General features: G+C 34.2%; 1 protein-coding gene and 1 long non-coding RNA gene across 3 annotated transcripts in view; one reads left to right on the top strand and one right to left on the bottom strand.

Moving 5' to 3' along the window:
- Positions 1-527, bottom strand: part of LOC140847948 (uncharacterized) — a 267,974-nt gene extending 267,447 nt beyond the window's left edge. The window contains exon 1 of the long non-coding RNA XR_012128293.1: positions 410-527. This is a non-coding gene — a long non-coding RNA (uncharacterized lncRNA). The remainder of the gene's footprint in view (positions 1-409) is intronic.
- A 43-nt stretch (positions 528-570) lies between these two features.
- The window catches only part of SNX16 (sorting nexin 16), a 62,492-nt gene continuing 38,898 nt past the window's right edge, over positions 571-24,164 (top strand). Inside the window, exons 1-4 of one of the 2 annotated variants that reach the window (XR_001854193.3) lie at positions 571-750; positions 2,398-2,869; positions 8,276-8,362; positions 14,978-15,126. Coding sequence is in view for 1 of the 2 variants with exons in the window: in XM_017667458.3 (XP_017522947.3) it covers positions 2,495-2,869; positions 8,276-8,362; positions 14,978-15,126 (611 nt within the window). In the remaining variant the exon portion in view is untranslated. The remainder of the gene's footprint in view (positions 751-2,397; positions 2,870-8,275; positions 8,363-14,977; positions 15,127-24,164) is intronic. The other variant, XM_017667458.3, reaches the window with a different exon arrangement.

Here is a 24,164-nt window from a genome sequence, read left to right as displayed (position 1 = left end):
ATAACCCGACAGGTCTTCAGATGTGCAAATCCAACAAACCTAATACTGAATTATTTGGGAGAAAATTGCTACCCAGATCGTAAATAATTTCACGAGCTCTCTGCCAATGAGGACTTACAAATTATGTAGGATGACTGGCTGTGTTGCAGTGTTCTACCGTTCCACCCCTAGAATCGATTGTCACCCTCAAAGCGCTGCTATTCTAGAAACAATCTATAACCTATTAGAACCAGACCAAGCTGGTTATGACTACAAGTCCCGGGATGCAAAGCAGGAGCCCGAACTAAGGTTGGCCGTAGTTCTTCCTGGGAATTGTGGTCTTCTAACCACCTGTAGGGCGACCTAAGTGTCGTAGCCTCCACTTCTTAAAATTTTACTTAAGCTAGGGCAGAGAAAGTAGAACTCTTACCACTAACCCAGGTTCAACTCAACTGCCAAAAGCCCTGTCCGAACCACTCCAGCGGCCACAGGAACACGGACCATCACGAGCCTGCGCCTCCGGGGGCGGTGCCCTGGTGTGACGTCACTTCCTGCAGAGGTCGGCGGACTGCCTCTCCCTCCGATTCCTTGGGTTCTTGGGTCCGGCGGCCGGGACTCTGCGGGTAGAAGCCAGGAGCAGCTTCTTTGGAGACGGAGAGTCACGTGAGACCTTCCGGTACTGTGGGTGTAAACCAACAGCTGCGATTAAGGAAGGCCGGGTTTAACCGTCTCCGGGAAATGCGTTCCGAGGAGACCGTGGAGTGGACGGAGGTAGGGGCCGGGCTGCGGACGCTGCTTTGGCGCTCGGGCGGGTGATACCTGCCCGCCTGCTGCTGGCAGGCGGCGGGCAGGTTCCACAGGAAGGCGGAGGGGCGCCGGAGGAGCCACACTTACTGCACCGCGGACTCTGCCGTGCGTCTGGGAGACGCTGGCCTCCACAGGGCTGCAGAGATGGGACCTTCTTGGGGCCTCAGGGACCCCTGGAGCGAAAGGTCTCGCCAACCCCCGAGCACAAGACCCATGGCCTGCTCAGACACCACTCCTAGGGGCGAGCTGCGCCTGCCTTTCTTAACTTTCCTCTTGCCACCCACCACTCCCTTCCACTCTCTTGATGCTCAGGCACCTCACCTGCCCGAGGTTTTCCAGAGTAGGAGTAAGATGTTTGTTCTCAGAGCATCTCCACACAGGGCAAAAGTGAAGATACTCTTTACGAGACCAATACATGTCCTTAAAGTTTGAGTGAGTAGCGCTACTTCTTTGCATGTAAAGAGTTGTATTGACGTGCGACCTCCCCAAGTCCTGCCGCCTCAGGTAGTTGAGTGGCAAAGGGCAGGGCAATCCCACATGCCTTGAAAAGATTGAGATTTCATGCTTTTACTGACTTATTTTTGGGGAGGCCATGAGGCGGAACCGAGTAGAAGTGAATCAGCAGCTCAGGTTTCTTGAATCTTTGATGATGCGGAAGGTTGCCCAGAGCCACGTGCTGGATTTAAAATCTTATTTCAGCATCTTTCCAAGTCTGGGCAGCTTGTTTCCTACCTTTCCTACTAGTAGATTACAAAGAAGTAGTTGGATAGGCAGAGCCGTTGTTACGTGTCATTTCAATAATGTGTAGTTACTACGATTTCTTACTCTATTATTTAACAGTTTAGTGGTAACCTTTATTTTTTTGTATTGTTATGAAATCATTCTGAGACACGATAAAATAGACCCTTTGACAACAGAGATTATCGAGTTGAAGTTATAAAGATTTAAGTACCTCAGTTTATTGCATAGCAGAATTTCTGATGACTTGGAAACAATATTTAAACTTTTAATCATTTAATCTTCTTGGATATAAGTTTAGTGTTTATTGGGTTTTATTTGATTAATTTAATTTGACCAAGTTTTTTCAGATACATTTGACCCTGAGTTTAATAAACTGTTACTTTAAGAGCAGTTGACATTTACCTGGTTGCATCTAAGCTTCTGGTTCACTGTTATTACTCTGGGTAATTCTTTAGAGTTTCACTAAAAAGTGAAAAGGCAGTGTAAATAATTCTCCTGCCTTTCTTTCCTACCCTTTCCTCCTTTCCTTCTTATACTGTATGTAGTACTGTCAGGACCATAAGCAGAGAATAAAGCTTCAGGAAGTCTTTACCATTCTCCCTCTTTCTGACTCTCATATAGATGAAATCAGGCTAACGTAATATGAGGGTCAAGGAAAAGGATGGGGAGTAGTTCTCTCTTTACTGAATAAATGGGAGTCTTTAGAGATGATATTTGGGGATTCAAAGAAGCATTTTGGGGCATCTTTTTATTCCAAATAAAATATTACAGTGTAACAAAATTTTAAAAAGTGAATATGAACATGTTGTTTTCTTTTGGCTAATGCTCCAGACAAGAGACTAATCTTTCAATATGTTCTCTTATTTTTAGAGAGTGAATTCCTAAGAAAATAATGGATTGCATGTTAGTTGGTCTGTAAGTGATTGGACTCATCAGTGTGCCAGTTTGTTTCAAAGGCCAAAAGAAGATGGCAACTCCTTATGTCCCAGTTCCTATGCCCATAGGGAGCTCTGCCTCCGGTTTTACAACCAACAGAAACCAAAGAAGTTCTTCTTTTGGGAGTGTATCAACAAACTCAAACTCTTCCAAAGACCTGTTAGAAGACTCAAATATGGATAATTTTAAACAGACAAGTGTACCTGATCAAATGGATAGTACCTCATCTGACTGTAGCAGTCCCCTCATTAGGACTAAATTCACAGGTGCAGATTCTTCCATTGAATATTCTTCTAGACCAAGAGAAAGTGAAGAACAAAATCCTGAAACAGTGTATTTGGAAGATAGACCTTCAACACCTACTATACTGGGTTATGAGGTGATGGAAGAAAGAGCTAAGTTTACTGTGAGTATTGACTTCTACTGTACACCAGTAGAAAGTGAAAGATTTACCTGTGTTCTAAACCTGTGTTAAATTTATTAATGTATGTACTTATAGTACTTTGAACACAAGATTTAAATGGCTTTTACAACTCCTAATTCTGTCATGCCATAGTAAACTTTTGTTTACTTGAATGGAATTTTCACAAACTAGACACACCTATGAAACGAGCACACAGATCAAGAAACAGAACATTAATAGCATCCTAAATGTGCCCCTTCCATGCTCTCTGTCAGTCACTATTCTAATGATAGTCTAGATTAATTTTGCTTTTTTTTTGGAATTACAGAGTATCTACTCTTTTGGGTGTGGCCTCTTTTAGCATTATGTGTAAAGAGTCATCCTTCATTTTGCATATAATTGTAGGTTGCTCATTTTTCTGACTGATAATATTCCTTTATGTGACTATATTACAGTTATTTATCCATTCTACCATTGAAGAGCATTTGGATAACTTCCAGCCTGGGGCTTTTACAAATGTTATTGCTGTGAACCTTTTAGTACTTTTCACTCAGTAAACACATGTATGCATCTGTGTTTGATAATCTGCCTAGGAGTAAAATTGCTGGATCATATGCCCAGTTTTAGAAAATACTGGTGAACAGTGTACCAGAGTGGCTGTACTATTTTATACTTCTTTAAGCAGTGTATGAGAGTTCAGTTGCTCCACACATTCCAAATATGTGATATCTTTCTTTTTCATTTTAACTATTCCAGTGGGTAGAATGCTATCACATTGTGATTTTCATTTTCATTTTCTTAATGACTAATTAAATTGAAGACTTTCTTTGACCATTTGGATCATTTCTTCTGTGAAATGCTTAAGACCTTTATTCTACTTTTCTTGGAATAAGTCTTTTGCACTTTGTAGTATTCTGTGTGCTTTGGACATAAGTCCTTTTTCAGAACATGTATTGTAACATCTCTGAGGTTTGCCTTTTCACTTCCTTAATAATGCATTTGGTAAACAAAAGTTCTTAGTATAGTCCAGTCTATTAATTTTTTCTTTTATAATCAGCACTTTTTAAAATCTGTAATCTTTCTACTCCGAGGTTACAAAAATGTTATCTGTGCTTTCTTTTAAAAACTGTGTAATCAGGTTTTTATTGAAAAGATACTGTTTCTCCTCTGAATTTGCACTGTTGACTGTCATAAATCAAGTGACCATAATTCTATGGGTCTGTTTCTCTGTTCCATTTTTCTCTCTTTTACCAAGTCCCTACTATCTTTAATTACTAATGCTTCATAATAGGTCTTGATAGCTGGTAGCTTTTTCTTCTTTTTCAGGATTGTCTTGGCTATTCTTGGTCCTTTGCATTGAAACTGTATCAGATCTATAGACTGATCTAGAGAGAACTGACATCTTCACTAATGAATCTACGAGCCTAACCCAAAAGTCTTTAACTTCTTTTAATAATGTTTTATAGTTTTTAAGGGCAGAGGTCTTACATCTTTTGGTTAGATTTATTTCTAGGTATGGATGTTGTTTGATATTCTCAATATCTTCTTCTATTTATTTGTTCATTGCCAGTTTATATATTTTGGCTTTATATATTAATGTATATTTATCTAGCAACCTTGCTAAATTCACTTATAAGTTGGAATAATTTTTTCCTTCTCTTGAATTTTCTTGAAATAAAGTTTTTGTGTTTACTTCAACATTTCATGCCATAAACTTATGACAGTCTGGAAGACCCTCCAAGAAAAATACTGCTGAGATAATACTTGAAGAGACTGTCATTTTAGAGTTATCATGAAACTAATGATATGATGGGAAATCTGCATAGACTTGACTTTTTTAAGACTAATTTTGGAAATTACAACAAACTGGTGATTCATTCCTTTACATTACTTACTTCTCTTATCCAAGAGTGAGCATTCATTGACTTGATGTGTGTGAAATGCAAGTTCATGGGCAAATTTAAGGCAATGGTGTAGAAAGTCTTTAAAGACACTATAGAGGAAGGGTCACATTCATTTATTCACTAATTTAACATTTTTTGAGTACCTGTTATGTGCCAGGCACTCTTCCAGGTAATAGGGTACAGCAACTCTAATGAATAAATGATTAATAAGTACATTTTTTTAAACTGCTGGTATGTCCCATGGTGATAAGTGCTGTAGAGAGAAATAAAAGAAGGAAAGGATATAGCTTCCCCCAAACAAGTTGTAGTTTAAGTAGCATTGCCCATCATGGCCACAAAAGAAGTTAGCACTAAGGAGTGAGCCATTAGAGTATCTGGGAAAGAGCTTTCCAGACAGATGGGACAACTGCAAAGACACTTGGTTGACAGCAGAATAAGCAATGGGGAAAAATGTAGGAACTGAGAAGCAGGTAAAGGTAAGGGAGTGTGACACACAGATCAAGTAGAGCATGTAGGCCATTGTAAGGCTTTTAGATTTTACTCTGTGTGAAATGGGAATCTTGGTAAAGGAAGAGTCACATGTTCTGACAGTTGTTTAAAATACTCACTCTGGCTGCTGAACTAAGACTAGATTTTGTGGAGGAACAATGGAGGCAAGAGGCAGTTCTTGCAATAATCCACAGAAGACATGATGGTGTGGACTAGGGGGGTAGAAACAATCCTAGGCATGATCGTATTCTGGATGTATTTTGAAAGCAGGGCTTTGGGATGTGGAAGAAAGAAATCAAATGATATCCCAAAGGTTTTGCACTAAACAATGAAAAGAATAGGGTTGCCATTTAATCAGATGGCAGATTTTGAGGGGGAAGATCAGGATTTGTTTTCAGACATGATACATTTGAGAAGTAAAAATTTTGAGATGTTAAAACAGGTTGTGTGTGTGTGTTCATGTGAATGTATGCAAATGTGTATTTTGTGTATGTGTTTATATCAAAGCTGAATTTAGGGGAGAGCTCTGGAGACATAGTTTGGGATTGTTAAATTTATGAAGTAATTTTTCCTTAGTGTATTTCTTTGAATTAATCTCTTAACTGAAGAAAGTATTAGGAATGATTAGTGAGATCTTACATAAAGTGTCAAGTGTTTGAAAGGTATTTAAAATAAAAAGTAGGCAGGATTGGGAAGGAAGCACAAGATGGGCTTCTTCAATTGGTAATGTTTTGTTCCTTGTTCTTGTTACTAATTACAGTGGGTGTGTTTACTTTGTGGAAATTCGTTAAGTTATATACGTATGAGTTTGTGTGTTCTCTATTTTATAATTAATGTATGTTTCTGTATATGTCATACTTAAAAATTCTAAAACAAAGACTACATAAAGATAAACAGTAGAAAGTAGTATGATGCCATTACAAAGAGTAGAAACAATAACTTTTATTAGAACATAGAAGAAGGAATGATTAGTAGTGTCCATAAAGTTTTCATTGAGAGCACTACTGAAACAGGTAGAAATGTAGAAGAGCTCTTTAGTAAAGATAAAACACAAAAATTTGTGCTTGGTCTTTCCTACAGAAACAGGAGTGTTCAGGGGCCACTGTAGCTTAGTTAGAAAGGAGGGTTCATTGTTTAAAACAGGAAAATAACATCAATATGGATTATGTATAGATAAACCTAATTATCATATGAAGTTGACTGTTTTCATGTAGCAGTTATTCACACTCAAAAGTTTTGAAGTCAGTTTATCCCTTTCTTTGAATTAGTTACTCTTAAAAAGAATATTTCCTTTGTATCCACTTTGCAACTATCTTAGATCAGGACTTTCTGGAGACTTTAAGGGGTATCCAAATAATCTAATTCCTCACCTTATTTTACAAAAATTAATTACCTGTATTTTACTTCAAAGACTTAACCCTTGCTGATTCTCCCCCTTAAAAGCTGAAAGAGAAGTCTATAAGAAGCAAAATCAAATGGTAAGGATGCTCTATAGTCCCTAAATAGTGAATTGTCTCTAGAGCACCTAATAGGACTGTAATGTGAACCATGATGAGTCATATTTGTAATTTAAAATTTCCTAGTAGCCTTATTAAAAGTAAAACAGATGAAATTATGTTTAATGTTTTTTATTTAACGTGTATCCAAACTATCATTTCAAAATGTAATCAATTTTAAAACATTCTAATAAAGATTTTTTACATCTTTTTTCATACTAAGCCTTTGAAATATATTGTGTATGTCTAATTCACAGCACATGTCAATTAAGACTACTCATTTCTAATATTCAGTAACCACACATGAGCAAAATATAGCTCTAGAACTACAACAGAGTTTTTGAACAACAGACTTAAAAAAAAAAAGTTACTCCTTTTAGGAGTTTCACTCATTCAGTGGATAATTACTTAGCATTTTGTATTTGCCATGTATTTAGCTTAGCCTAAAATGCTACACCAAAAACTACCAGGAGTTGTTTCTCTGAGATTCTATTATTAAAAAGTACTTCCTCATAATAAATTATTAATAAATTATTATGAAGTAGTATAAGAAATATGGAATCTTGATATAAGAAAAATAAAATCCAGTTTTTTATTAAATGCTTTTTAAAATATTGACTTGCTTCAACAGGTTTTTCTATTCAATAGCCTAGATAATTTTGTGTATAATTACAGAAATGTAGACTTTTATCTACCTGGGTATTTTCTTAGCTTGTATTTCATCCTTGAAGATTAAAACATCAAATTTATTTGAAAACTTGCTTGGTGTAGTTACTGAGTTTAAAAGTTAAATTGATTCTAAAGAACGAGAGTGGCCATTTTTCACAGCCTTTTCAAGCACAATTGATTGATCAGTTTTAGAATATGTTGGCATAAAATATATTTTGGAAACTGATGAATTCATTTATTAGTGTGTACTGAAAAAGCATTTTATCTCAAATTTGTCATAATCATGTTTCTTAAAAAACTCTTGCTTTTGTCTTTCTCTGCCTGGCTTATTTCACTGAGCATAGTACCCTCTAGAATGGCAAGATTTCTTTTTATGGCTGAATAATATTCTATTGTGCCTGTGTGCATCTTCTTGACCCATTCATCTACTGATGGACACTTATGTTGCTTCCGTATCGTGGCTGTTGTAAATAATGTGGCAGTAAACCTAGGGGTGCACATATCTTTTTGAATCAGGGATTTTGTTTTCTTCAGGTAAATTCCTAGAAGTGGAATTACTGGGTCAAATGGTATTTTTATTTTTAGTTTTTTGAGGAACCTCCATACTGCTTTTCACAGCAATTGAAAACAGTATAAGATTGTATATCAACAATACTTCCAATATAAAAAAAAATGTTTTTTGCCTACATTATTTGTACATTTGATGGTCTAAATGGTTTCTGGTATTTTTTACATAATAATTGTTATGATATGGGCTAAGTAAATGTTTTAAAAATATTTAGTTTAAATTGTTAAATATCTTCACATAACTTTTTTTCTTTTTGTTTTAAACCCTCTCTCTCTCTGTGTAGGTATATAAAATACTAGTAAAGAAAACCCCAGAAGAAAGCTGGGTTGTGTTCAGAAGATATACTGACTTCTCTAGACTTAATGATAAAGTAAGTACTTTAATAAATCTAAAAGTGACTTTTCAAGCTTGAATTATTTTCTGTCCCTCACAGTTTTATGATATTTATGTTTTTTCTTCCTTGCTAATTATTTAAGTAAAGTCAAATCTTTGCTACTTCCTAAGAAAATTAACTGTTTCATTCCACACAAAACTTCCTTTTTTTGGAAATAAAAAATTATTAGTATAAAAGTGTGAGATATTTAAAATCATATTTTTAACATATTATATTTTCTATTGATGTATTACAAATTACCACAAACTCTGTGGCTTAAAACACATCTGTTTTTTATGTAGTGATTTGAGTGGGCCTAGCTGGGTTTGCTGGTCAAATAGGATCAAAGACAAGCTGTTGGCTGGACTGGGCTCTTATCTGTAGGCTCTGGGAAAGAATCAGTTTCTAGGCTCATTCAGGTTGTTGGTCAGAGTTCAGTTACTTGTAATTGTAAGACCAAGGTTCCTCTTGCCCTGCTAGTTGTCAGCCAGAGGTGATTCTTAGCTCATAGACACTACTTTCCAGTCCTTGCACATGACCCTTCACCTTGAAAGCTGGGAGTGGATCAGGTCCTTCCTGTGCTTTGAATCTCACTGACTTTCTATTCTGCTGCCAGCCAGGAATAAAGTTCTGCTTTTAAAGAGCTCATGTGTTAAGATTAGGCTCACCAACATAACCTCCCTATCTTAAGGTCAACTGAATAGTAACTCTCATTACATCTACAAAATCCCTTTTGTTGTGTAACAACAAAATCACAGAAGCAATACCAGGAGCAAAGGTCATGAGGCCATCTATAATTTGGCCTACTGTACATATGAAACAGAAAGGAAAATAATAAACCTCAATATATTAAGAACTCTTAAAAATAAGTAACAAAGTAATCCCAAAAATAGAAAATATAATAACAAATGATATGAACAACGTAATCCACAGAGGAAATATACATGACTTTGGAAAGTCAATTTGGAAAACATTTACTATCACAAAAACTCCACTAAAAGAAAATAAGAAACTGACTTTCATCTGTCACCTTGACAGATCAATCTAAGTGGTATTATCCATTGTTGAAAATATGAATCTTCTTAAAGTTATGTATAATTTTGACACATTTCTGGGATTTATCTTGTGTAAGAAATCATGGATATGAGCAAAATTTAGCTCTAAGTGTACTCTTCACCTTTTTATTTGTGTTTTAATTTGTTTCTGATAGTTAAAAATTAGAACCAACCTAAATTTCCAACAATAGGGAGTTGATTAAATAGCAGTAAGAGTGTAACAGAGAAAGAGATGCTGAGCTGTCCATGGAACAAGAGGGAAATCAGGTGAGTCAGGTTGGTGTAATTGGTATTTTAGAAACCTAAGGAGCATTTTTCTAGAGAAGCAAGTGGTTTATGGTGCTTCTGAGAGACTATGTAAAATGACATTGGACCAGAAATTGCTCCCTAATTTTGAGAGGAGTTTAATAGAGGAAACCTATTCTCCCCCATCTGCTACCTTTTCCCACCTTCTTCCTGGACTACTCAAAACTTCTAAAGTTGGTATATTCTTAAAATGTTTGGTGTGGGGAAATGCCACTTTTGTGACTTTGCAACAGCCTGGTTGACAAAAAGTTTCTGTAATTCTGAAACCCTCAGTTTGAATGAAAAGGTAAAGCATAAAATGCTAAACTATTTTATCCTTTATTGAGATCTTGTTAAGATGACTTATAATATGCCCAGATATATGAAGTACTATTTCTAATGTATTTCTGATATTATGAATTAATTGTACTTACTTTTCCTGAATTCCTATATTACACTAATGAATTAAAAACCTATAACTGTGTACTTCTGTTGATTTTTTTAAATTATTAAACAAAAAAAGCAGAGTAATTCATGAAATTACGAGGTACTTAAGTGGAATTCTTACCTTTCTTGTAAAATTGTTATAATTTTTGTTAATAAAGATTAATTTCTAACTATTTCAATTTAGAGCTATTTAATCATCTATGATTTATTATTTTTTTCTTTTCAGGGCTCAACTACTATTTACTTCCCTTTGTCTCTAGATGCATCTTTATATTGCAATAATATTTCGTATCTCAGGAAAGCTGATATTTAGATAACTCTTACTTAAGCTTTTGAAGAAAAATGTTAGAGGAGTAATTTCAATCTCATAAATATCTCCTTGATGCTCCAAGTTTGGCACTTAAAATTAGTAAGTGCCAATGTCAGTCTTCTAGGTACTAGAAAGAGCTCTACCCATCACCAGCTTTTACTGGCAAGAATCAAAAATGTGTGTAAAACACCAGCAGGCATAAAAGTTAAATTGTAGTCATTTTTATAATTGTTAAAAATGAAGTAAAAGCTTGGTATCTTTCATTTTATAAAGCCGATCATGAAATACCTATAAAATCAGTAGTTTGAGTTCAGCATTTTGATAAGAATATGGGATTATATGGAAATAATATTAACTTTCAGGAGTTTACATTCTCTACTTATCTATAGTAATGAGGGGGGAAAAAATAGCCAATTGACAACATGAAGATTATTGAACATAGTTAAAATAACATTGGTTAGAAAGAGAAAATTTTCTATAGGACACTGATTTTTTTTCCTCTTTTTTAAAATCTCCTGAGTTATAATCTGACTTCTGCTTTGCTGGAAGTTTATAAGAGCCTCTTCTGAGGAAGTCACAGGGCAAAGTCATGAGCAAGTTGTAGAACACATTGGGCTTACCAGAGTTGAGGTATCTAGCAGGGTGTAGAGGGTATTAGGTGATGAATAGTTTGTAGAAATACGGCCACGAGATGTGGGTTTTTCTCTGTATTCTGTTTAAAAGCTCACTATTTTCTACTTCCAATTCATAAGAGTAAGTGAAAGCTGAACATTTATGTTCAGTAAAATGATTGTTCTGAGTTAGTTCCAGGCAGCTGAGCATAGGGAGGGAGCAGAACCATTTCTCAGCTAATTGTCAAGACAAGCCTAGTTCATTTGAAAATCTGGGCTCAATTCATTCAGTACTCACGTTAAAAAGAAATTTAGTGGTAATCATCAACATGTCTGTTTCTTGGTCACACTGTCCTGAGCTGTCCTGAACAGATTCACCTCATCATGTGGTTCATAAATAGCATTTCTGGGATTTTTCACTTCTCTCCTTTATTGGATCTTATTTCCACTATCCCATGTCTTCCTCTTTATTGGATTACTATTTTCCTTTTAGTGGAGTTCTTAACAGAGGTAACATAGGAACTGATGATTTTCAGATCATGCATTCCTAAAAGTACTCTCATTCTGTCTTCATACTTGATTAAAATTTGGGCTAGGTATAGAATTCTAGGTTGGAAATAATTTTTTTTTTCAGAATTTAAAGACAAACTATGTTTACCTTGCTTTTAGTATTGAGTGTGCTACTGAGACATTCAAAGGCATTCATAACTTTATATGTCACCTTTTTTCTCCCAATTTAGAAGTTTGTTAAATCTTCTCTGAAATTTCACAATGCCTTTTTGTAGGTTTCTTTTCTTCTATTTTCTTGGATACTCAATGGGCTTATTTAAGCCAAGTCCTTCAATTCAGAGAAGTGTTCTTGAATTGCTTTATTAATGAACTCCTCCTTTCTATGTTCTCAGTTCTCTTTCTGTAACTTCTCTTGTAAAATAGATCTTTGGGATGGTTCCATATCTTTCCTCTCCTTTTTTATTCTTTTCTTTTTTGCTATTTTGGAGATTTTCTTATCTCTAAGACCATCTTTTTATTCTGTAAATGCCTCCTCTTTTATCACTCTATTCTTATTTCTTGACTAATATCTTTTAATCTATTGAGTATATTAGTAATAGTTTGTATTTTTATTTTTATTCTTTCATGCTTTCTTCTATTGCTTGCTCTGAGTTAGTTTTTTCTGTTTGTCTTCTGTGTTAAATTAACTGTGTAGTAATTCTTGTCTGGTCATGATTAGAAGTTGAGTACTAAAAGCTAATTGGAATCTCTTATTCCATAAGTGAGGCTTATGTTGATTTTAAGTTCCACTGTAGGGTGACAAAGGTGAACTGTTCTTGGAGAACTTCTGATGTCAGGATCTTTATGTCATTCCTTGTGGTTTGATCAAACTCTACAGAGAAGTGTTTTTTTATCTCCTGTCTTGTACTGCCAGTTCCTGAATAATTTGAGGTTTCTGTAGCATAAGCTTGGTAAAGGTTTTCTTACACTTCAGATTTTCTTGGCTTTAGGGCATCGACTACCACCCTTTGTCTACATTTTGATTTACAGTGTATCATTTTGTATTTATTTCTTTGCACTATAGTTTAGGTGGGGCTCAGAAAGACAGAATTAAATGAGTGTGCTCAGTTCTCTACCTTAATCCTTAAAACAAAACATGTGCATGCTTTCTTGAAGGGTTGTTTATAAAAATATCAAATGCCTATTACGATATTTTCCCAGGAAATTTATTAGTGTTTCAATGTAATGAAATATAAAAACTAGCACTTATTAAAGTTATTTCAAACTAAAGTGTTGTCCCCAAATTGTACTTTGTTAAAGTTATTGAGTAAGTACCCATAAGATAAAGTCTTTGTGAGGACTCAAATGGGGGAGAGCTCCCTCTTCTGAGGACAAATTTTTAAAGGCAAAAAAATCTAACCATGCATGTGACATATCTGACATTTAAAGCTTAAATTTAATATAAAGACTATTTTTATTTCTTCTTCATGGCTTTTATTATTTTCATTGCAAACACATTAATAACAGAACTCTAAGGCCGAAAATACCCTGTTACATCTTAGAATCAAATATGGGTTTTCAATTGTCTAAATTATTTTCTAGTGTTTGTCTTGTTATTCTATCTTCACATATTTATAGGAATATGAACAATATTATATTTTATATTTTTACTTAAAATTTTACCCTGTGGATTTTTCCCTTTTCCTGGTCTTTTTTTCTTACCTTTGATATTTACTTGATATATGTTATAGAAACATGAATGTACACGGTTCTATTTCATTCATCCATTTGTTGAACATAAATTGCTGACTGCTTATAATGTAGCAGTCACTGTTCAAAACACTGGAGTGGCAAGTATGAATGAAGCATAATCATTGCAGTTTAGTAAAATGGTTCTCAATCTTAGCTGTACCTTGGACTTCCTTGGGAAGCTTCTTAAAATTGCTGTGCCTTGGCCACACCCAACTAACTAAATCCAAGTCTGTCAAAGGTGTGACACAGTCATTAATATCTTTCAAAGTTCCTTGGGTGATTCCAATGTACAGCCAGGGTTTAGAATCACTTGTCTGCTAAGAAAGTCCAAAATTAAGTAAACATTATTTACATTGTGATAAGTATTACTTAAAAAATTAATGATTTAAGAATGTGTGGCAGATCACCTTTTCTAAAAATGTCTACAGTAATATTTTCATATATGCTTTTCGAGAATCTTGCTACTGACCATCAAGAGGTACAATCTATTTCTCCTCCCCTTGAACCTGGGTGAGCTTGCAACCACTCCAACCGGTAGATACTGTGTGATGAGGCTAGATCATATGAAGAAGACAGCTTCTTCCTGGCTGTCTCTCTTGAGATGGTCGCCTTTGAAAGCTAACTTCTATGCTGTGAGAAAGTCCAAGACAACAGAGAGGCAGTATTAGGCTAATAGCTGACATCCCAAGCTGAGGTCTCAGAAAACAACCACTAAATATATGTGGAAGTGAACTTTGGGTGATTTCAGCTCCTACCTTCCAGTCTTCCAGCTGAAGTCCCAATTCATCGTGAAACAGAGATAAACCATCTTCACTGTGCCCTGTATGGCCCACAGAGTCAGTGACCTAATAAATGGTTATTTTATACAACAGAATTTGGGGTAACTTGTTACACATTTATAGTCACTTAAAAAGAGTATGTAAAGGGAAATCTAACCTGCTTAGAAAGTTAGAAAAGTCTTCCCTAAGAAAAATTTAAACAAGGTATGCAAAATGAATCAAAAACCAAAATGTAAAAGCTAAAACTATAGACATCCAGGAAAAAACAGAAGAATATGTTCACAATCCTGGAGTGATTTCTTAGGATCAAAAAAAAGCATAAACCATAAAAGGAAAAAAACTGATGAATTAGATAACATCAACATGAAAAACACATGCTCTGTTAAGACTTAAAAATGAAAAGTCAACCCACAGGGAGGAAGGATTTTTCGTCATACATATATCTGATAAGGGACTTGTATCTGAACTATATAAAGAACTCTTGAAACCTAATAATGAAAAGAAAAATAACCCACTTAAAAAAAAAAGTAGAGGGATCAGAATATTTGTAGAGATAGTCTGCCACAGAGCACACAGATCCAGATAAGCACATGAGAAGGTACTTAACGCCATTTGTCAACAGACAAATGCAAATTGAAGCCACAGTGAAGTACTAGTACGCACCCACTAGAATGGCTAACATTGAAAAGATGGACAAGGATGTGGAGTAAATGTAACTACTATGTATACACAACTGGTAGAAATCAAGGTATAAAAACTTAGCTGAATTTAATTCTTCTATTTCAAACTCATTTCATAAATAATTTCACATAGTCAACAGGCTAGATTTCATAAAATTGATATAATTCTGTTGAAGTGTATTTTCTTTTTTCTTTCTTTTTCAGTTAAAAGAAATGTTTCCAGGCTTTCGATTAGCACTTCCACCAAAACGCTGGTTCAAAGATAATTACAATGCTGACTTTTTAGAAGATAGACAATTAGGATTACAAGCATTTCTTCAGAATTTAGTAGCTCACAAGGACATTGCTAACTGGTATGTAACAAATTGAAATAAGAGATTATAAGTGCATTCCTACAACTAGTTTAAAGAACAAATCCAAGACCATAGGTATTCAAGCACAAACATATAGGGTAGGAGTATAATTACTTGTCCCCTCTAATAGAGCACTACATGGAATGTTACTGCTTTTTTCCAGTAAGGACTTTATTTGGCACTTGCTTTGAATTAACACTTTTAAAAACTTCATCAAATTTAAAAATTTCCATGTACCATATACTCAAACCACCCAGCTGTAAACTTAAGTGTTTATTATTTTAGCAATCATTTAAACAAAGAGACTCACCTAGTAGTTTTTTAGTTAATATGGCAGTATATAATTTTGAGGGCATATTCTTTATATTTCTCCACAGTAATGTAAAAATATGAAAATTGTGAAGTTGGGTTAATTTATATAGAGAGTAAAGTGAAAAATACCAAAACCAATAAAAAGGGAAAAAAGGAACTATATGGGTTTTTGCTTCTGAATATATTTACAAGAATATTGCTATATGATACAAGGAGCTTCATATCTCATTTTGGAATTTACATTATCAGAAAAATAAATCTATTTTGAAGAAAGAGAGCAGTTAGAAGGCAGCAGTAGCATATTGTATAGATATCTGTGTCTGTAATTCTCTTTAGCAGTTTTTCACATGAAGATGGAAAGTAAGTAAGGAAACTATCCTGTGTCACTTTCTCTATTCTTTTTCCTCAGTCTTTTTTTATGCATATCACCTTATGTTATACATAACACACACATATTATGCATATAGATCTTCCTTCATCATATGTGCTGCCTAAGCTGATGGCTCCTTGAGATTTCTGCCCATCTCCCCTCATTTTCCCCTAGGAAAGGAAGTACAAGCCAGAACGCTTCTCTCAACTCTCTAGATTCAAACATGCAGTTGCCTCTGTGACATTTCCTACTCAAAGTGACCTTGAGCCTAAAACAGCCTTGAAACTTCCTCTCTGGACTTTTTGCCTTAATTCTCAGCAGCAGCATCTACCCAGAACCTGGGAGTTGTCCTTGACACATCCCTTACCATCCTTACCCTTATGTTTTAAATTATGTTTCAGATGTATCTACATTTCTCCATTCCTGCATCACCACCCTAGTCTAAGCAGTTTTGTCTCACCTTAATCACTGCAGAAGCATTCGTACTGGTCTTCCTCATCCACTCATTTCTATAGTCCATTAGAACTATGGTGATTTTTTTCTAATGTACTTTAAGTCATTCTTTCTAGTCCCTGCCTACCCACGTGTCTTTCCAACTTAATGTTCTGTTATTCCTCCCTGCCCCTATTCAGTGAGTACTGCTTAGCACAATGCCATCACCATTTGTGCTCAATAAGTACTTGTTGAAATGAATGGCAAAAATGTTGATACTTGCTATTGTACTGTTTATAAGAAAAAAGATTAAAGCTCATGGGACAAAACAACATTGTGTGTTCTAGGTAGTAGGAACATGGGTGCTTCCTACTTTTCTGTATTTTTTACATCTTGACAGATAAAAGAGAAAAAAGGTTAGTGTTAATTCAAACACAGAAAGGAGGTATATAAACCAGCAAACTCTAAAGTCATAGGAAAAGTCTTGGGAAAAAAATGTTTTATACCATACCATAAAAGAAGACTTTTGCAACTAAGAAGTCAACACATCCTGTTCCCCTTCTCTAGTTCCTTATTCAGTAAACCTTTATTTCTCTGTATTGAAATGTTGCAGTGACTTAAAATCAAATTTATTCTATAAATGACTATACTTTGTTTTTATATAATGAAATATTAAGTAAGTTGTGTTAGTGGATCTGGTGATTTCTTGATTTTTTTTTGAATAGTGAAAGTATTTTAGCTAAAATGCTTTTTTTTTAAATTACTGATTGTAGATCTCTGTCTCTAAGATCGGCATTACTAGGGACATTCAAGATCCTGTTGTTTCTAATAGTGCAAACTTTAGAACAGCGGTAGTAGTCTTACTCAATTCATAAATAGGTACTCCAGGGAAAGAAAAATTTCTTAGCCAAGTGAGTTGAGGGAAGGTTTTTTGATATCCCTAGAGTATTAAAAGTTCTAAGAAATCTTACATGAAGAATCTAGTGTGCCTTGCATTATTATCTTATTTTTGTCATATTATCAGACATTTGGGGAATTCCATAAGATAAATGAACTTGGTATTTAAATTGAGTAAGGTATTTAAGCCTTGTTTATTCTAGAGCACCCACTCCTTTTGTGGGTGATGAGTAGCATTTTTTATTTCACAATTTAAGAAGTTTTTTAATAAATTATGGTTAAAGAATGTGTGGGGGAAGGAGAAGAAGAGCTATTAACTTGTATCTTAAGCATCTGCCCTTACTCTGTGTCATGGTAAGAAGGGTATGAAAGAAGCTTGGGGTATACTGATTGGTTCTAAAATTCATTTAAAGAAATTAAGCTCCTGTTTGAACAAAATAAGAGAGATTATGAAATGGTATCATGCAGATAATAAAGTAACAAGAACTCAAGGGGGGGGTCAGTCCTTTTTGCAGTAATCAAGCAATATTGAAAATACAAAGTATAATTTAAGAACCTCGAAGGCTAGATTAATATTATGGGTAGGAAGGTGTATATGATTTAGGAAAAAGTAGCTAGAAGGTATACTGAAAGTCTAAGGCTGACAAACAGCCGTTTATTATTTTCACCTAAGGGAGAAGGGGAAAAAGACAAAATCAAAACACTTCTTTATAAAAGTATAAAACAACATTTAAGACTCACTACTAAAACATCAATTAGTTGTATATTACCTGTCGGTACACCTGTTAGCATCCTGTTATGGTTGGACTGGCAGTACAGAAAAATTACTATCTTTATATGGCCAAATAATTATTTGATATTAATTCTTCATACAGTTCTTTCACTTTCCTTTTTAATATCCTTAGCACCTCACAATACAGTTATTTCTTAACCTTCATGTTGGCTAAGAGCTTGCCATTACACAACTAGCATTCTTAATATTATAACTCCTCTGGCTATAAAGCAGAAAGAGAAGAAAATATGGATTGCTCCTTTGAATGTTTTAAGGGGATATTACTTGCAGATATATTTAGAAACACAAAATTAAAAAACAGGTAACTAATGTTTTCATGACAAAAGGACTTATTATTTATTTTGTCTGTTCCATAAATGTCTTCCTGTACATAAAGTACAGCTACACACAGGTGCATCAGATGAAGATCCCTTACATTGGAAAACTGAATAGAGAAAGATGTACTAGAAAAGGTTGTAAAGGCTTGAGTTAGATCTCTTTCACAGGAGGAGGAGAGAATTTTGACTGACAGAATTAGAGGAGACTACCCAGAGGGTGATATTTGAGCTGGATTTTAAAGAATTATGATATTTGGACTGACAAAGAGAAAGCAAGAAGGACTTAGCAGATGAGAGGGGACATTATATCAGAATGCGGAAGCAAGAGAGGTCCTGCACCAGGAGCATGTGACTGTTTGTCAAGATGAAGGATATGTAAAGATAGAGGAGAAAAGTCATATATTTCACAATCTGTTATAGTTAAATTACTGCTCTTTGCTGTTTTATACTATCTTATGCTATTTTGAAATTGTTATATTTAATTGCAAAGAAAATATTTTACTATTCTTTATTTTCAGAAGTACTACACACACATCCTGATTTACCAAATTTTCCTCCTTAAAAATTTATAATACAGGGGCTAAAATTACATATTTTTCCTCATATTATCATCCTTCCAGAAGGACTTCAGCACCTAAATTCAGCATATGTACAGGATGGATCTGTACTACCAGCATTTCATGGTTTTAAAAATGTACATACACGTTATGAAATGCTGCATGGTATCATGCAGATAATAAAGTATTATTTATGGTCTGGTCTGGGAACTTTATTTTAAATAACAAAACTGACATGGAATTAGGAATAATAGTGAGATGTTGAAGGAAGACCCTGTCAGCTCAGATAAGAAAGAGTTATATCTCATTTCAAGCTGTCTTTTGAAGAAGTGAGTTTCTCTTTAAGTATTTGAAGAGGTAAATAAGTAGCAGTGCTACTAAAGAGGAAATTATTAAATGTATTGTTAATTACATGACTTTCTAGGTTTCTCCTATTTGTAAAATTCAGTAATTCTATCATTCTTTAGCAAGAATACTTAAGCTATTTTTATACACTTTCAACCTAAACTATCTTCTCAGAGGAAATTTTATTATAAATGTCTCTAAGTTGTTTTTATATATAAAGATACCAAGAGAAATTGGGTTAGTATTAGTACTTTTATAAAATGAATAACTAATTGAGTTACATGTCCAGAAGCTCATGAGATTCAAAACATTATTGCTAATGTTGGCTGGATGATTTTCAACACTAAATGTTAGTATGGTAGAACTTCAAATTTTGGATAGTTTTTAAAAATGCAGTACAAAATAAATATTTTATATTTTAGTATATGTAAACTGTTACTTAAATGGGGTTTCAGAAACTATGCAAGACTCAGTTTTGGGGGCTTAGTAGCAATATAATTTTAGGCAATTACTTAACTGATTTTAATCGATGTCTTTAACTGGAAAAAGATAATTGGGCTAACTGTTCTCTAAAAATTCCTTTCAACTCTGAATTCCTCATATGCTATTCTTTCTGTTGTGGTGCCTTATGAGTCTTGAAGTTGTACCATCAGAAAGAAACAGCCAGATTCTAAACTTCTTTTAACTCTTACAACTTTTGGTATTGTTACTGTCCTAAGCTTATTTTCTTATGAAAGTAGGATAATGTGTTGAAAACTAAAATCCATCTCAAATTTGAGAAATACGCTAGAGTGTTTATCTACAACATTGGATAGAAATTTGTTCTGATGCTCTTAATTTCATTAATTTTTTAATTGCATAGCTCTTACAAATAAATTCATTATTTAAATACTTATTCTGTGTTATGCTAATTGATTCAGATATGAACTACACAGTCCAGGAACTTGTTATCTGTCTTTTGGTGAAAAAAACTGCTTGGTGAACAGATTATACTAATAGAGTAGTAAGTCCTGAGGGGCCTCTTCAAGGTGCTGTGGTAATACACATAAGAATGCAGAACCTGGTAGAGGGCAGGAGAGGGGGATTTAGTCAGAGAAGACTCCATGAGGAGAGAGTAGATGAGCTGAGTCATGAAGAGTAAGTATGAGCTAGCCAGGTAAGGGTAGGAAGGGTGGACCAGGGTAATAGCAGCAAGCCTGAATAAAGACATGGAAGCACGGAACAACATGATAGACATGAGGAGGTACTATTTCTGAATTGTCAAATAAGAAAGGCAGCCTCACACCCACCAAGCCATCTACAGAGTGACCCTCACCAGCCTGGTCTGAGTCCTTATCCTCAAAGTTGTATTTAATGGCAATTTTTGGTTATTTTCTTTAAACTGGTGGAGAATACTGAAGACAAATATTAAATGATAGAACATTTCTATCTGAAATCCCTCAGTTGTATTTTCATACAGTGACCTCTTGTGCTTGATTTAGTTTTAACATAATCAGTGTCTGGTACTTTTTGTACATTTTTTTCTACTTAGTTCTTAATTGACCTTTTAATGAATTGTAGGCATTAGTTTTAGGGGTTTTTTTTTCTTTCTTTTAAAATACAAATGTTGAGATAAAGAGCACGTTTAGCTTTGAAATTGGTCTTTTTAAAAACTACACAAAATATAAACAGGTACACACCTATAAACAGAAAAAATGATAATATGACAGTTAATAGAAGGTGAAGGTTCACTGGATGAAATTGTTTTTTAAGAAGCTTGAAAATCCAGTAAAACTCTTGAAGAAAAATTCAAGAGAATCAAAGGAAGAGTTTAACTTAGAGTACACATTTGCTCCGATAAAGTAATGCTGAAGGAGAGCATCTGTAATCTCCTTATCTTAAAGCAAATTAAATCAACAACTGATTCCAATTCCAAAATAGCATTCTCCCAAACACACTAAAAGGTACTACTGTAGGCAATAAGGGAATAGAAAGATACATACCTTATAAGTTTCATTATAACCTTACCTTGTAATTCCAGATTGTTGGATTTTCTCTTACATAGTTTCTCTCCTATCCTGATATTTTTCTTACCTTCATTATTTTATTCAAATGGAAGCAAAAGTATTAAAGATTGAATACAGAAGAGAGACTGGGAGCTATTTTGAGCCTATCAGTGAATAAGTTTTAAAAAGATTTTTTAAAATGCACTTCTGTTAAATCCATAGACCATTTAATAGTATAGACTGTTGTTTATGTTTTATTTGAATTCATTTGATCCCTTTGAAATCATACATTCATAATATATAGGAAATCACTGAGCAGAATCATGGCACACATCAGCAGTCAAATATTTATCAATTCCTAAATAAAATTCTCTAATTAGTGTCTCTCAAACCAGGGTTAGGGCTTCCTTTCCTCAGAAAAAAAGTGTCAATTTCTGAGAAAGAAATTGTATTTTCAAACACTGCTGTCTCCCAGAGATTCTTGTGTGTCCATCTCTTACAGGAATAGAGCTTGAGAGTATTGACTGTCTTTCTTTACCAGCTGAGTTCTTTTGAAACAGAAGAAATGTAGTGAACCATGGAGAAAGTGTTTTGTGAATCAAAATTGTAAAGCCAATTTTAAATTTCATTCTTAGGCTACGGATTAAAGAAAAGAGGGCATGGAATATAATCTTGCAACTATATTGAAAAAAACAAGGAGTCCATTGGATTTCATTTGACTAGAATTCTAGTGAGCCATAGATATAAAAATTGTTTTATTTAAAGTATAATTGACATATAATACCGTATGACAGTTGACCCTTGAACAACATGGGTTTGAACTCCATGAGTCCACCTATATGCAGGTATTTTTCAATAAATTTGTTGGAAAGTTCTTTGGAGATTTGCAACAATTTGAAAAAACATTTTCTTTTCTCTGGCCTAATTTATTGTAAAACTACAGTATATAATGCATATAACATACAAAATATGTGTTCATCAACGTATGTCACAGGTAAGGCAGTAGTAGACTATTAGTAGTTTAAGTTTTAGAGGAGTCAAAAGTATATGCAGATTTTTGACTGAAGTAGGTCAGGGGATGGTCAGCCTCCCTAACCCTGCATTGTTTAAGGTTCAGTTGTAGTTTCAGGTGTTCATCATACTGACTGGAAATTTTTATACATTACGAAATGATCCCTATAGTAAGTCGAGTTTTCATCTATCACCATACAGTCATTACAATATTACTGAGTAAATTCCCTATGCTGTACATTAGGTTAAGGGATTAAGAGGTACAAACTTCAGTTCTAAAATATATAAGCCATGGGAATGTAATGTAGATCAAAGATTTTTAGGGAGGTTTGATGAAATAGAAAAGTTAATCCAAAAAGATTACTATAGTTAGGTACATTGTCAACCTCATGTTGATCTTGGGCTAAATTTCTACTATAAACCAAAGGTTTATAAAAAAAAAAAAGATACATATATTCCTTTACCCACTTTTTATTTCCTAACAGCAGCATTCCAGTAATTAATTTGTGAACATATAAAAAAATGTCTTACATGGGGTTGTCATACACTGTAAGTATTTTTAAAAAGACCCCTACATAAGCTTTCTAGCTCTTTCTTTTTCAGTCGTAAGGGTTATTCTCTAAGGTTTTCATTCAAACTTCTGACCTCTCAATCCTAACATTAGTTTATTTCCTGTGGCTCATTTTTTCCTGAGAGTTGGTTCTCTAATATAAATAATGTGTGGGATAAAGTATAATATCTAAACCAAATATATGGCAGTCCTGTTCTTTGTGCAACATAGACTAACTGCAGTATTCTAGAGGCCTTGATTAGAGTAGGATGCAGGCAAGTAGAATGTGGTCAGAGAAAATGACCAGCCAAAAAGAATCCATGTGAACTAAAACACAAGAGAAAAGAATTTAAAGGTAGAAAAGCACGTATTTACATTCAGAACACTGAGATTTAAGATCTTGCTCTACCATTTGAACTAGTGACTTTGACTAAGTCATTTTACCTCTCTAAACTTTGTCATCATTTGTAAAATGAAGATACAATGCCTATCCTCAGCTCACATGATTGTTGTGAAAATTAAATTAAATAGGATATGTGAAGCCCTGTGTGCAGTGTATATTGAAAATGCTAAAAATTGTAACTGTTTGAGTTGGATATGTTAATTAACTCGATTGTAGTTCAGATTTCACAGTGTATACATCTATCAAATCAAGGTTTACACCTTAAATATCTTAAAATATTAGAATATATTAAAAATTGTGATTTGTCAATTATACCACAGTAAAGCTGGGGGGAAAATGTTGGCTACATGAATGCAGAGACCAAGTAGGCTTTAATAATCCATAAATTTTGTTACACGACAAAAAAAAAAAGCAAAGGAAATATTAGTGTATTAATATTACTTCTAGGAGGTATAAGATTAGAGGAAATAAAACATTCTTGACATGTTTTTAGGGTTATCATATGAAGGCCTTAGGTTTTCCCTGAATTGTTCCAAAAAGCAGAACTAAAGGTCATGAATAGAAGCTGCAGGGAGGAAACTCCCAGCTCAGTGAAAGAAATAATTATCTTATTTTCAGCATTGTTCAAATATACTTTGAAACATGGTTTATTTTAAGAAGTAAATTTTGTGTCTTGGGAGGTGTCTAGGTATATCCTTGACTGAACATTTAAAAGGGATAAAGAGCATACTATGGTTGGTTCGACTAGATCACATTTAAGATCCCTTCCATCTCTATTATTTTCTGATTATGAATAGTTTTTTCTCAGTTTGCCTGAATATGTGTCCTTTATTACCTGCATTGTCAAGATTTTACGAGGCAGGAATTTTCACTTCTTTATTCTGTCTTTGGGATCTTCTGGATTACTTCCTTAACACCACTTCTATATATTAATTCATACTGTTTTTTTCTTTTGGAAAAATTTCACTAAAAATACCATTTATCTTTTCATGACTATCCCTATCATCAACCTGTCCGGCCCAATCAGAACCAAAAAGCCCCATTCCCTTTTCAGCATAGGTTGATA

The sequence above is a fragment of the Manis javanica genome, chromosome 2 (assembly GCF_040802235.1).
Source record: "Manis javanica isolate MJ-LG chromosome 2, MJ_LKY, whole genome shotgun sequence".
NCBI classification, from domain to species: Eukaryota; Metazoa; Chordata; class Mammalia; order Pholidota; family Manidae; genus Manis; species Manis javanica.
The sequence above is the reverse complement of the archived record's forward strand: the minus strand, read 5'-3'. Positions and strand labels throughout refer to the sequence as shown.